At 47.7% G+C, this 15,053-nt stretch overlaps 1 protein-coding gene across 1 annotated transcript in view; it reads left to right on the plus strand.

Annotated features, from left to right (window-relative positions):
* Positions 1-10,716, plus strand: part of KTN1 (kinectin 1) — a 102,926-nt gene extending 92,210 nt beyond the window's left edge. The window contains exons 40-48 of the mRNA XM_044272713.1: positions 1,132-1,221; positions 1,309-1,401; positions 2,848-2,913; positions 3,366-3,449; positions 4,426-4,509; positions 5,375-5,458; positions 6,246-6,338; positions 6,441-6,564; positions 10,178-10,716. Coding sequence (XP_044128648.1) covers positions 1,132-1,221; positions 1,309-1,401; positions 2,848-2,913; positions 3,366-3,449; positions 4,426-4,509; positions 5,375-5,458; positions 6,246-6,338; positions 6,441-6,564; positions 10,178-10,182 — 723 coding nt within the window. The 3' untranslated portion in view covers positions 10,183-10,716. The remainder of the gene's footprint in view (positions 1-1,131; positions 1,222-1,308; positions 1,402-2,847; positions 2,914-3,365; positions 3,450-4,425; positions 4,510-5,374; positions 5,459-6,245; positions 6,339-6,440; positions 6,565-10,177) is intronic.
* Positions 10,717-15,053: the final 4,337 nt, after the last annotated feature.

A 15,053-nucleotide genomic window follows, 5' to 3' on the forward strand; every position in this document is an offset into this window, starting at 1 on the left:
GGAAAGAGCGAGAAAGAGATTTTACTGGTAAGTTATACAAAAATCTCGTTTTTATCCCCATGCATTCTGAATGGAGAGAAATCCATTCAGGATGCATCAGTTCAGTCCCTCTTACGTTTTTTGGCCCGGAGAAAATACCACCGCAGCATGCTGCAGTTTTCTCTCCGGCCAAAAATCCTGAACACTTGCCTGAATGCCGCATCCGGCATTATTTTCCATTGAAATGCATTAATGCCAGATCCGGCCCCAAGTGTTCCGGGAAAAACGGATCCTTTAAAAATGTGAATAAGATAAATACCGGATCAGGTTTTCCGGATGACAACAGGAAAGACTGATCCGGTATTGCAATGCATTTATCAGACGGATCCGTCTGACAAATGCATCCGTTTGCGTCCAGATTGCCGGATCCAGCAGGCAGTTCTGGCGACGGCACTGCCTCGTGGAATCCTCTGCTGCAAGTGTGAAAGTACCCTAAAGCACTTCTCTTGCAGATGCTTTTATTTAAAGGGGTTGCCCATGGTATATAAAAAAAAAACGTGGGCAGCCCCTGCAAAAGGCCTAAAATACCAAATAAATGTATACTCTCCTGTTTTCTCTGCTGTTTCTTTGAGCGCTGCACTCCGGCCTTCCTGCTGTTGTCATCCTCGTGGCTGCAGTGGTGACGTTCCATGCACAAGTCACCACTGCTGCCAGTCCCTGGCCTCAGCCGTACATGGGACGTCTCTGCTGAGGCTAGTAATTGGCTGCAGCGTTGACCTGTGACAAAGAGCTGTGGTAAGGACTGGAGCACAGCGCAAGTAGAAAGTCTAGAAAACAGGTGAGTATCCATTCATTTTATTATTTTAGGCCAATTACAGGGGGTTTCCCTTGAAATACATTCGCTTATTGGACCCTCAAGATCACTAGAATGGGGGTTGATGCTCCTCCTTGCTGCGTTCGTGTGGGTGAGGAGCTGCAGGGGACTTCGGACCCCTTTTCTTGTGTGGGACACCCTTCCCTTGATTCTGTGGATAGGTCATAAGTGTATTTGGGGGGGGCCCTCTTTAATATCATTATTAATGTAACTTCCAGTGCACCCCGGTAAGTCACTGATCTATTCCTAGTGAGCCAGATATGACTTCTGTCTTGTAGGCGTTGGAGCAGAGACTGAAGGAAGGGGAGGAAATCCATACGTTGTTGCAGCTGGAGTGTGAGAAGTACAAATCGGTCCTAGCGGAGACGGTATGTATCCTCTTTCAGTTGGCGTGCGGTTTAGGCTTTGTGCGGCGTGCAGTCCTGTATGACTTACTACTGCGTGCTTACTTGCAGGAAGGAATTTTACAGAGGTTGCAGCGTAGCGTGGAAGAAGAGGAAGGGCGGTGGAAGGTGAAGCTGGAGGAGTCTCAGAACGAGCTACAAGAGGTCTGTATAGTGAAGTCCGTGATTCTGCTGCCTTCCCTTCCTAGACAGTGCAGTACGTGTACATACAGGCCAGATTGTAAGGCTGCTTTCACACTGCGCTTTGAGGTGTCTGCTTGCCGAGTGCACCAGGAAAGCTCCCAGTGCATGCGTTAAATGTATCCATAGGACCCTATTCAGCTGATAGAGGCCAAAAGACTCTTTTTGGCCTCCATTTGGGCTGGTATACCTTTTTTTTTTTTTTTTTACCCCTTATGGAGTAGCCGCAATATCTTCCACACAGTCATCTAGTAAGTGAGCGTACACCGTACTGTATACCCATGACCGTGTTTGCATCTAAAGGCAAGGTTTACCGTGACCCCTACTAAAAGCCATAATGAAGCCGAGAGCTGTGCCCCCTTTTCTTCTGACCTGAAGATGTTTTCACTGCGGAGTCTTTTGTCCGAATTTTCTCATTTTTGCGATTGGACTTGTAGTCTCATTGCAGTGAATAAGCGATTTCCACCGCAGCCTTTGGATCCCAAAGGGGTATAGCGGTCAGAATAGGTGCCCCCCGCGCACAAGATAACACTTGATGAGGCTCTCCAAGATTTTCTCATATAGCGTCTTCTTGGAAGCCTTGCATTTTGAGGCAGTTTCTCCTTTCTAGTCACAGGTCCAGGCTTTGATCACTGTTTCTTCATAGCTTAATAAGATAAGATGGCAAAATGCTGGGAGTCGGACCTCCGCCGATCTGATATTGATGACCTTTCCTGAGGATAGCTCATCAATATTACTCCACCGCACAACCCCTTTAAGTGGTCCTCCTGCCCCATAATAAGAGATGCTCTCTGACAGGGGGTCTGACTGCAGGGATCCCCACTAGGGATGAGCGAACCTGAACCTCACCAGGTTCGGTGTTCAGGTTCCGTTATAACTGAACCTGAACGGAATTCGTAGACTGAATGCAAAACAGAATCCTTTTTGCATTCCGTCATAATAGAAGTCTATGGCCAAGCATAACGGATCCGTCTGGTTTCCGTTACACAAGGACTTTGTTTTCCGTCCTGCATAACGTTAACCAGGACAGACCCGTAACGCTGCCCATAGACTTCTATTATAACGGAATCCATAATGGAATTCCTTCACCACCCAAACGCCGAACCCGTAAAGTTCGGGTTCGCTCATCCCTACTCCTGAACATTCCTGGTGCATGGAATTCTGCAGCTTAGCTCCTTTCAAGGCTGTGAAGAGGATCCCTGCAGATGGAGCACCCAGAAGATAGTGATGCCATATCCTACTTTGAGATGGGGATACCCCTTTAAGGCATACATATCACAGTAGTGGGTTAGATTCCCTTGTATTGGCTGGATATTATTCATTACGACTTACATTATTTTTCCTATAGAATATGTGTTTACATGTTTATTAGCCTTTTATTTAGGGTGTATATTTCTGTTTTTTATTTAGGCAAAGTCAGCCATTCATTCAGTGGAGCAGGAGCTGGAAAAACTGAAAAGTCAGGAGTCAGAAAATGTACGTTCCAGGAATTTGTTGTGAGAGGGCATGATAGAAATCTGCTGTTCCCGGGTACCAATTTCTATAGGTGCACCCACATTGTGCTTAAAGGGGTTATCCACCATTTAAAAAATTAAAATTAAAAATTATCAACCACCTGCAAATTTTATAATGTAATAAATAATACACATCTCTTTCTTACTCTACTTTATCAGTGGCCACATGCCATCATGCTAGTAGTACAGCGCATAACCTCTGTGGTTACTGATTGGCTGCAGCGGTCACATGCAGGTCGCTTGTTAGCAAAGATCAGGAGAGACCGCCTGTGCCTATTGGAAGATGATACAGAATTCCCTTTAAACCAAGAAAAATAACTTATAAGTTTAGAGTATTTGTGTGTATTTTATGGTGTTCCTTTAAACTAATTATTTACTTTTTTTTTTTTTGGGTTGTTTTTGTTCTTTTTTTAGTTGTTCAAAGAGAAGGAACATTTGGAAACAGAGCTTGAAAAGGCAGAAAATGAGAGGTCGACTTATGTGTCTGAAGTACGAGAGGTAAATAGGGGTGAAAGTTGTTGGTTCACCTTTGGAAAGCCAAAGAATAACTTAAGCTTGTGTATTTTGGGATATTAAAGGAGTGTTTTCCAAAACTAAAAAATGTCCCACATACGCCCGGGCCTCTCACACTGAATCTACTCACCTGGCTCCCCGCGCCGCTCCTGGTCCCCGCACCGCCACTGCAGCTTCTCCCCATGTGTGGATGAAAACATCCAGTGTTGGGTGGGAGCAGCCAATGGCAGGTGGTGACGGGGACAAGCCTCCCTGGCATCACCCAGGAGGCTCGTCCACGCCTGTCATCCGGTGCGGGGACCAGGAACGGCGCGGGGAGCCAGGTAAGTAGATTCAGTGTGAGGGGCCCGGGCGTATGGGGGACATTTTTTAGTCTTGGATAAGCCCTTTAAAAGATATGCATATACACCTAAATGTCCTGCAGCTTTTTCTCATCGGAAAGTTGCTAAACATTTTCTTTGGTGGTTTGATTTATGTTTCAAGATACACTGACTGACAACCAGAATAGTGACCACTTCCATTTTAGCCCTCATCACGTCATGTCATACATCATCTTTGCGTTTCACACTTGCGTTGCGGTTGTCTGCGACAGTCCATGTCGGACTTATACTTTTTATGGTTGTCGCCCAAAGGGTCAGAAAGGCATAAAAAGGTAAAAGTAGTGCTACTCGCCTCGCCAATCCCCCCCAGTGCTCCTGTTCTGACGCTTTCCGGCCCCCCCCCCCCCTGTGTTTGCTGACCACTACCAGAAAGTAGAGGCTTGCAGTGTGTCAGAACGAGAGCAGCAGGGGTTGTGAGGTTGAGCATCACGATTTATATATATATTATTATTTTATTTTTTTTATTTTTTTTTTTTAAATGCCATTGTGGGCTTCCCCCCCTTTTTTTTTTTTTTTTTTTTTTTTTCTACCGCTTCAACACAGTTGCTTAAAAAAAAAAAAAAATCCGAACTTCGTTTCAGCTGAAAGATCTGTTGACTGAGTTGCGGAGAAAGCTTGACGATTCATATTCAGAGGCAGTAAGGCAGAATGAAGAGCTGACCTTGGTAAGACCCCGTCTGAGCTCCCCACTACCTGTCTTCTAATCTATCCTGTTGGGTGTACCGCGGAGCTCTCCCTCTGTCAAGCGCTTCCGACTCTGCTCGTTCTACCTTAATACGTTATTAAACACCATCCGTGTCCTCATAGAAATCTGACGTGGTTCACACATTGCATGCATTAAGAGCTTGTTTCACTCGGCGAGATTGCTTTAACCAACGGGCAAGCCGGCGAGGCCTTCAATTTGCTTGGTAATTGATTGCTGGCGGCCGCGGTTTTGTGGGTAAACCTCAAACCTCACCCCTGCAAATATTTCAAAACCTTGGGCCAATCGGCACATAATCAATTTGAAAACCCCCGCCGAATTGGGCGATTTCAAGAAACATGCCAAAAAGGAGATTGGGCTATCGGAGCTTTCTGCATCCTTGTAACCTTACTTACTTCAGCGGCTGCGTTCTGGCCTTGTGACGTCTGACCCAGTGCTGTGTGCAAGGCGCAGTGGAGTGGGTGATGTGTGGCATCTCCGTCCTCTGTATTGCATCACACATGGTGAGCAGGGTGGCACATGACAGGCTCCCAATGGCACCGGGTCAGGCAGAATGGGGCTGGGCACTGGTTTGAGACAAAAGAGCTGCTAATCCTGGAGCATTGAAGCACTGCTACAAGTACATTCTGTGCACTGGTTACCTGGGTGTCTGCCAACGACCATGCGCAGCATCGCATTCAGACCAGAGTGCTGTCTACCTAACATCAAGTGCCTGGACTATTTAACAGGAATTTAACCTGACCGTTTTCTTTTAAATACTTTTACCCCCCCCCGATTCTTGTTCATGTGGTAGTAAATGTTCGTTCCTTCTCTTCTAACCTCAACAGCTGAAGACTCAACTGAATGAAACGTTGCAGAAATTGGAAGTGGAACAGTCTGAAAGGCAGAAAGTGGCAAGTGACTTACACGAGGTAGGCAACTTTTTCAAGCACATTTTACTTTTTCTTTTTCCTTTTTTTTTTTTTTTTTTTATTATTTTGTTTCCTTTCCTGCAACAAAAAAAAACAAAACACAGAAGCGTAGCGCACCGCGCTTTTCTATCCTTCAGAGTCCGGTTTAAAAAAAAAAAAATGTATACTTACTTTTTTTTTTTACAATAGAACTCCATGGTGAACGGGTGCCACTGTACGGGCATCAGTCTGAGGCATCCGTTAACATATACGTTTTTTGTATATATTAAACGAATGGCAAACATGTGACCCCAGCCTAAGTCTTAGGGTAGGTTTACACCGCCATTTCTGATCCATCAGAATATAAAAAAAAAAAAAGATCCTTTTATTTTTAGCAGCCGTTTTAGCCATTTCCAGCTGAGATCTATCATTTTAGATGAAAAAAGAAAGTTCTTCATGGAGTACTTCCCCCCCCCGGCTACAATATCAGATCTGATACAGAAATTGCCAAAATGGATGCAAAATTAGCATAACTGATGCTCAAAATAAAGGATTTATATTTTCTATGTTTCTGATGAATCAGAAGAACGAAATGCAGAGCGGTGATGTGAACCTAGCCTCAACATGTCTCATCTGTCTTTGTCATTTTCTGGTGCTCACCAAGAACTGGGGCTAGTAGGGTTTGTGTCAAAAACAAATTTAGATAGTAACCTTCTAACCGTTCATTAGGGCCTCACACTGTCCACTTTTCGCATACAGGTTATTTTTTTTATTTTTTTTTACTGTGAATGGGTTTTCTTCTCTGCAGGCTCAGAAATCTCTAGATCTCATTCAGCTAGAAATCCTCAAAGGCAACGGTGACTTTAATGTCATAGAAAATAGTGATATTTCCCCAGAATTGGTAAGTGCAGCCGCAGATTACAGGGTTTAATATCCTGGCCTAAGATAGTCCTTATAGTCTTCTCTTTGTACACTTGAACTTACCTACCTGCGTTTACCCCAGGATGAGCAGCAGAAGAAGGAGAAAATATCCTCAAGTTTAAGCCAGAGAGTGACGCAAGTACAGCAGCGCATTCAGGCGGTGAACCAGCAGCTCACAAAGGGACAAGAACACTTTCAAATAATAGGTAATTGAAGCTCTGATGAAGCAATTCCTGTGAATCCGATTCAGCTGCAATGGCCAACTTTGTCATCCATGGTCAGGTTTGGTCCTTTCTGGCTCATGGAGGGGGTTCTGGAGTAGTAGACGCCACAATCGGTGCCCCAATAGGTCATTGTGGGACAACCTGTTTAAGAAGTGTATATACCCATATCTGGGTTATACCTATGTGAGGGCACCTGAAGGTCTAGCAATAGCCATGATGCCCACCGTATCAAAGCCCTTGAGATCAAGATGGTCAATGATGGTTATGGGAATCCTTTAAGTCCAAACCACATACATTGATGATGGTACACTGGCTCTATATTGACGGTATACATGGCCTGCACCAGTACTATACAGAGGCAAGTCCTCATGCAAGTCCATAGGACCTAAACAATCAATCCTCTCGTTAAGAAGGTTGCTGGTGCACGGCTCACTGGCGCAGGTATCGCTCCAAGCAAGTTTTCATAACAGATGTCATACCCTTTAAATCCAATTTCCTGCAGGGTGATCTAACATCATAACTATTACAACCACACATTGTTGCAATCTAACGTGTTGTCTTCCTGTAAATTATACTGGAGATAATAACATTGAAGTACCTGAATCCCTAGTGCAGAGCATTATATCAAAGTCTTATCTGCCCAGCCTCCCCATTTATGTCCTATCACCCAGAAACAAGCAGCCACTAATATATAGATCCCCCATCTGTCCTGTAATTATTGTCTGCGATCGGCCTTTATGATTTCTGTGCAGGGTTCATCTGTAATTAGGATGAGGCTTAAGCGAATGTTCCTCGAGCCTAACATTACTCCTCGTGCCCTGTAATACTGGTAGAACAGGCTCATGCAATGTTCTGCTCTTGGCTACCAGCGTAGTTACCAACATTCTTTTTGATGAATATGGGGCATCTATGCCCACCCCAGTAATGGCCAAACCTGACCAGTGACACCCACTTCTGAGTGGGGTTTAAAAAAAGTGCCCACTAGAGATGAGCAGACTAATTCTAATTTCTAACACAATCTGTGCAATTTTAACCTTGAACAGAGAGGTTCTGGCCTAGCTGCTCATGAGACATTCCCCCCCCCCCCCCCCCTTGATTGACGGGGCTAGACATCTTGCCTGGCCCTTTTGATCTTGCGCCTGCGCTGTTGCACAGATCATCAGTGCAAGAGCAGAGATGCTGCTGCTACCTGAGCAACACAGATACTGACTGCGCATGCTGCTGCTACCTGAGCAACACAGATACTGACTGTGCATGCTGCTGCTACCTGAGCAACACAGATACTGACTGCGCATGCTGCTGCTACCTGAGCAACACAGATACTGACTGCGCATGCACTGCTGACACCTGAGCAACACAGATACTGACTGCGCATGCACTGCTGACACCTGGACACACCTGGAAGTCAGGCAGCACATGCACAGTTGGTATCTGCGCTGCTCAGGTAGCGGCAAAGCCTCTGCGCTTGCACCGATACTCAGTGCCGCAGCACAAGCGATATTTTGAACGAATTTAACTCATTAAAATCAAGTCGCTTTTTCCTGGACCCTACTCTGGGACAGCCTGCATTTGCCCTGCAAATTTGGGACTTTTAACAACTATGCAACCAGGTAGATTGAGTTCTCTAATTTTTGTACAGCACTTTCACATAAATTGTCTTAACCGCCATCTCTCCCGATCCCCTGTGGTACAGCGCTCTGCTGTGCCTGAAAGTCACAAGGAGAGTGAATGGAGCAGCAGGGCACATGCTTGAAATGTCACTCCATTAGAACAGGCAAACTGGACCCCCGTTCTAAGAGTCGGTGGGAGTCCCAGCAATCGGACACCCACTGATCAGTTAGTGATTCCCTATCCCAGTGATGGCGAACCTTTTACAGACAGAGTGCCCAAACTGCAACCCAAAACTCACTTATTTATCTCAAACTGCCAACACAGCAATTTACCCTGAATACTACAGTCAGTATAGTATATCCTCTATGTACTTTATCACTTAGCTAAAATAGCTGCCTACATTCAGTGCACTGCCTGTGCTGTTCATAGCGCGCGCCATGTGCTGATGAATGGCAGGAAAAGTCTAAGGCATATTGGTACACCATAGACTTTTTCCAGGGTGCGGGTGCCCAAAGAGAGGGCTCTGAGTGCCGCCTCTGGCACCCGTGCCATATGTTCGCCACCACTGTGACCTATCCTATGGATAGGGGATAACTCTTACACTTGGCACATCCCCTTTAAAGGGGGTTTCTGATAATTAAAGATTTTGAAGCTAGTCATTGGCGGGAGTGGTGCATGTGACCATGCCCATGCACTGCCGGGAAAAAACCGTGCATGGACCAAAAGATGGAGACAGCGGATGGAGTGGTGTGGAGCAGGTAAGTATGAAGCTTCTGTTTTAGGGGGCAGGCTGCGGGCACTTGCTTAAAAATAATTGTAACTAGAAAACCTCTTTAAAGGGTTTGGCCCATCCCATACATTGGTGGCATATCACTAAGATGTGCCACCAGTGTCTGATGGGTACAGGTCCCAACTCTGGGACCCACACCTTTATCTAGAACGGAGCCTGCAAAGTGAAGGAGAGCGAACTGTATGTGGGCGGCCGCCCTCCATTCATTTCTGCGGGAATGCCTGAAAAGGTGCTCGGCTATTTCCAGCAGCCCCATAGAAGTGAATGGAACAGTGGCCGCCCATTTGTTTCTATGGGACTTCCAAACATTTTTTTAGCACTCCCATAGAAATGAATGGCCGGTGGCTGCACATGTGCGGCTCTCTCTCCTTCACTTTGCGGGCTCTGTTCTAGAGATAGGTGCAGGTCCCAGAGGTGAGACCTGCGCCTATCGGACATTGGTGGCATGTCCTAGCGATATATACCACCAATGTGTGAGATGGGGCAACCTCTTTAAAGGAGTATTATAAACGCGCCGTTTCATACTTACCTGCTCCCGGCGCGCTGTCCACTTCCTGGTTTCGGCACTCGGCAGGGGGCGGGCTCCATCTTGATTGAAGTCTTCTCCCGGTTGGGCCGCACGCTGGGCTGAACGCGCACGCCGAGGCTGTGCATGCGCCCTGGTGACTTCTTCCTGGCAATTATACTATACTGGCCAGGAAGAAATTACCATAGCACATGCACAGCCTCAGCGTGCGCTTTCGGGACTGCGCGCGGCCGGCTGGAAGAAGAGGAGAAGTAGTCTGCGCAAGCGCGGCCACCGCGATTCCTGAGAAGAGCGGTGGCCGTAACCAGGGGAGACGGAAGACAACAGACAGGTAAGTATATGTTTATTTTCTTCTAAGGGGTGGGAATTAGTTAATTAAATATATTTAGAAAAATGATCACTGTTAAATCATTAACAGATTTAACAGTGATCATTAAGATGGGAATACCCCTTTAAGTTTAAAAACTAGTACAGACAAAAAGAGCACCATAGCAACCAGTTTCCTTTGGTTGCTATGGCCATACCCTTGCCCAACAACCAATCAGATCTGTTCTTTAGTTTAAGTTGCCTTAAAAGCTTGTGTTTTATTGGTTGCTAGGAAAGTTGTTGCTTTTTTTTTTTTTATATATCTTTATATAAAATGACAAACTGTTTGTCTCTCTCCCCAGGATGAAGCCACCAAGGGATTTCTCCATTGAGGAAGTAGTGGAAGGCATTGTAATAAAAAAAAAAAATTGCCAAAATTAAAGCCTTATTTATGTCTTCACCCTTTCTACTTTGTCAGAAACACTGAACAGAGCGACATCTTTTCTAATTCTTGTTAAACTACTGATTTAAAACAGGACGCTAATAATAAAAATAAAAAAATTCAATAAAATAAAAAAATTTACAAAAAGTGACGCTCCGCAGACAGTTTAGTTTTATAGCAAAATAAAACGGAATAAAAAAACCCTATTTGGATATTTAGCTCTTTACATTCCTGAAGCTGCAGTAAAGACGTGTACGTACCTTTTTTCTCTTTTTTTTTTGTTTTATTTTTTTTTTTGTTCAGTACAGATTTATTCAGAAGATTCATCTATGATAAAGCCGATGTATTAAATATATATCCTTTTATTACAGACGTTGTACACTGTTTTACTTAAAATCCACTTTGGGAGTAGAGTTGCATCTTGATTTGAACCTCAAATAAAGCACTCCTTTTTTTTTTTTTTGTTGCTAATGTTTTTCTTTTATGTTGTCAGATGTTGAAGGGCGGGGGTTGGGCAGAGGGACTACTAAAGGGGGTTGTCCATTGGTGAGGTGTAGAACGTCCTCTATGGACCCCTTTTAAGAACCATAAAGCTGTAAAGGGCATCTGTCAGCAGATCTGTACCTATGACACCGGCTGACCTGTTACATGTGCACTTGGCAGCTGAAGGCATCTGTGTTGGTCCCAAGTTCATATGTGCCCGCATTGCTGAGGAAAATGATGTTTTAATATATGCAAATGAGCCTCTAGGAGCAACGGGGGCGTTACCATTACACCTAGAGGCTCAACGCTCTCTGTAACTGCCATGCCCTCTCCGCTATGATTGACAGGGCCAGGCAGTGAAAACGTCATCACGCCGATCATGATTTAACATTGCAGTCTATGGGAGAGTCACGATAGTCCTATAGAAACATCGCTGTGGCAGGCCTGGGATCCTTCAGAGGGCCCGAGGCTGACACAGCAACTGAATGGTTCCCTCGATCTCAGTGTGGGGGAGCAGTTTGAGCCCTCTTTGCAATTGATCACAGCATTTCACAGGTTAAATGTCTGTGATCGGCATTATCGCCGATCACAGCCATTGCTACCGGGTATCTGCATTGTAGAACAATAAGCCCTGGCTATGGTGTCCGCTCAGCTACTGAGCGTACGCCATCTTTAAAGAATAGATGTCCGCCGTACCTGTATGGCAGAGGTCCACAAGATTATAGTCAGCTGAGTCTCCCTGGTATATGATGATGAGAGGAAGACGTGTCTGGCAACTTGAATGTCAATGCCCAATCATTTTGTTCTGTCAGAAGATAAGCCACTGCCAGTGACGTGTGGCAGCAATGCATGCTTAGCCGAACTGAGCATGCATGTGTATAGGGATGAAGGAAGGATAGCTATCAATGGGGGGTCAGGTGCAGCATTCTGTAAATTCCAACAATCAAGTGATTTCATCTAGTGCCATGAGACCGCAAAGCATTTGACTTGAGCTAGACCTCTACAGCGACAAAGTCACGGACATCGCAGCATTGCCATAAAGTGATGTCAGTGTATTTCTTTGGAAGGCAGCGTAAAGGATTGAGATACACTGACTACATGGTCAGGTGTTTAGTGATGGTTGCAGCCTTAGGCCTCTTGCACATGACCGTATGTATTTTGCTGTCCGCAAAAAAGACGTATCCCCCCCAAAATACGGATGACGTCCGTGTGTATTCCATTTTTGGTGGAACGGAACAGCTGGCCCCTAATAGAACAGTCCTATCCTTGGCCGTGATGCGGACAATAATAGGACATGGTCTATTATTTTTCGGAGCGGAAATGGAATGCACCTGGAGTAACTTCCTATTTCTCGCCTGTTCTATTGGGGGGGACACAGACCATGGGTATAGCTTAGGCTACCACTAGGAGGAGACACTATGCAAATAAGAAAAACAGCTCCTCCTCCACTGGCTATACCCCCCATGCCCATGCTCCAACAGGAGGACCTCAGTTTTAGCTTAGTGTCGGTTAAGGAGGTGACACTCCTGCTCCTGAAGGGTTGTCCCTGTAGTTTTTTTTTTTTTTTCTTCTCCTGTTTGTTGTTTTTCTGAATCAGAGGACGCATGGTGCGTCCCTGGTCTCAGCGGAGTGAGCGCCGGGGTCGAATGACCATCCCAGGCTACCTCCCTTTCCCCCCCCCCAGAAGATAAGTGGAACTGGGCACGTCCTGCAGCTTCGGTGGCCTACCAGATCTGAGGTCACCTAGTCCTGCCCTCTATCCAGTGCACTGCCACTCCTTGTGCCAGATGACTGAAGAGGTGAACCCCTGCTGGTCCGGAACAGAGGGTGGAGACTGCAGGCCTCAGATAAGTACAGCGGCTCTCCTGCAAACTCCTTCTCCCCCTGTGCTTACACTGTGACGTGGCCCTTTAGGGCTTACCTGTGGATCTGGGATGGGCTTGCTGGATGAGAGGAAGGAGGTTCCTTCTTGGGGGCAGTGGCTATTTTCAGCGCCCCCTGCACGGTGGGCGCCATTTTCAGAGTCAGGGTCTGCCTTTTTTTTTTTTTTTTTTCTTCCCCCCCATGTTTTCCCGCGTGGGATTGCTGCCGTCATGCCAAGACCTGGGGCCCCCCAAAAATCTAAAGCGACTCCTCAGGTCCCACTGGGATCCTTGTATGGTTTGCCTGCTTGCCACTATTGGTTACAGGCTCCTGTGACTCTTGCCTTGCCTCAGGACAGGATCATCCACCTCCTCCTCCCCCAAACCAGCCCAGTCCCTCCTCTGCCCCTTTGGAGCCCTCCTGGGCCTCTGCCATAGCTAGGGTGGCCGCAGACTTGGCCCAAGTCTCGCGCGCGCCCATGGCCTTTATGGAACGCATGGCGGCCTCTGATCCACCGCCTGCGATGCCTGTGGTTAGCACTGCTCCACCTCCCGGAGCCCCCCCACAGAGGACGCTTGACCGTTAAGAGGCAGCGTACGCAGCAGCATCCCTCCTCGGATGACTGCTTCTCCCCCTCGCCTGGAGGAGTGTTCAGCCTCTCCCCCTCACAGGGACTACAGGTCTGAAGGGGAAAGGTCCGGCTCGGACGAGGACCCGGAACCCTCGCCTAAGCTCTCCACCATGGTGGCAGACTTGGTCACGGCGGTCCGTGATACCTTTGACATCCAGGGGGAACCTCCTTCTGCTAGTAGCCAGGAATGCCCCCTTTTCCACTCCAGAAGGGGTGATGCACCAGAGGCAGTCACATTCCCCATTCAAGGCGAGTTCGCCAAGGTCCTTTTCAATGGCTTGGGAGCGCCCTAATCACAGTTTTTCTGCCACAAGGCGCATGGATACTCTGTATCCTTTCCCGGCAGATAATGTGCAGCAGTGGTCTTCTTCTAAGGTCGACCCACCGGTGGCCAGATTGGCTAAGAATACGGCAATATCAGTCCTGGACGGGTCCTCCCTACAGGACTCCGTTGACAGGCGTTTGGACTCTTTCCAAAGCCATCTTTACTCTGGCGGGCACAGGTCTGCGGCCCGCGTTCGCCTCGAGTGCTTTCGGTGTGGTTGCAGCGCCATCATCAGGACCTCGCGGAGCAGGATGCCTCTGCGGACACCCTGAATTTCGTCCTCCAGATGTCCCAAGTGACAACATTCCTCTGTGAGGCCTCATTGGACGTCAGCACTCTTTTTGCGCGGGTTTCGGCCCTCTCGGTCACTCTGCGCAGGGAGGTCTGGTTAAAGGTCTGGGACACTGACGCTTCCTCCAAGCGCTCCCTCACTAACCTCCCCTTTGCGGGCTCCAGGCTCTTCGGTGCTAAGCTGGACGAGATTATCTTTGACACTACGGGGGGGCAAGAGCACACACCTGCCCCAATCTAGATCCAAGCGCGCCTTCAGAGCTCGCCCCTTTTGGCTCTAGAAACCAGTCCTTTCGGCGCTCCTCCTCCAGGTCTGCGACAGCCCCCTCCTCCGGCGGCTTTCAGGACTCCCGCAAGAAGCCTTCCTTTAAGCCTCAACCTTCCTGGCGCCCGCGGGCTCAATTTCAGGGGAGTTCTGCCCGCCCCGCGGCTCCCAAGCAGTCCTCCGCCTGAAGGGGCGCCCCCACCGCCTGCTCTCCTTTCACCAGGTCTGGAGAGCTCACGTTCAAGACGCCTGGGTCCTGGAAATTGTAACTTCCGGTTACAAGATAGAATTTGCTTCCAGACCTCCGGAACGTTTCTTCCCTTCTCGGGTTCCGGGCCAGAGCCTCGGCCCTTTTTACAAGCGGTCTCTTACCTTCTGGTCCGGGGAGTAGTTGCCCCAGTTCCTCTGGAGGAACAGGGTACAGGGTTCTACTCAAATCTCTTTGTAGTGCCAAAGAAGGAGGGATCAGTGCGTCCGGTCCTAGACCTGATGCTCTTAAACAAGTCCCTGCGGGTGCGGAGGTTCTGGATGAAATCCCTCCGCTCAGTTATTGCTTCTCTTCTTCCAGGGGAGTTCCTCGCGTCAGTGGACATCCGGGAGGCCTATCTGCATGTCCCTATCGCAGAATCTCACCACAGATTCCTGCGCTTCGTCATTGGCGGCTGTCATTATCAGTTCGTCGCCCTTCCCTTTGGGCTGGCGACAGCCCCGCGGGTATTCATGAAGATCTTAGCGCCGCTCATGGCACTTCTTCGCACCAGGGGCATATCTCTGTTGCCCTACCTGGACGACCTACTGATAAAGGCTCCCTCTCGTCCCCAGGCCGAAGACAGCGTCAGGATTACTGTTCAGACTCTACAGCAGTTCGACTGGCTGATCAACTTACCGAAGTCCTCTCTCCAACCTTCCCAGAGGGTGACCTTCCTGGTGATGATTCT

Source organism: Bufo gargarizans, chromosome 11, assembly GCF_014858855.1.
Source record: "Bufo gargarizans isolate SCDJY-AF-19 chromosome 11, ASM1485885v1, whole genome shotgun sequence".
Lineage (NCBI taxonomy): Eukaryota > Metazoa > Chordata > Amphibia > Anura > Bufonidae > Bufo > Bufo gargarizans.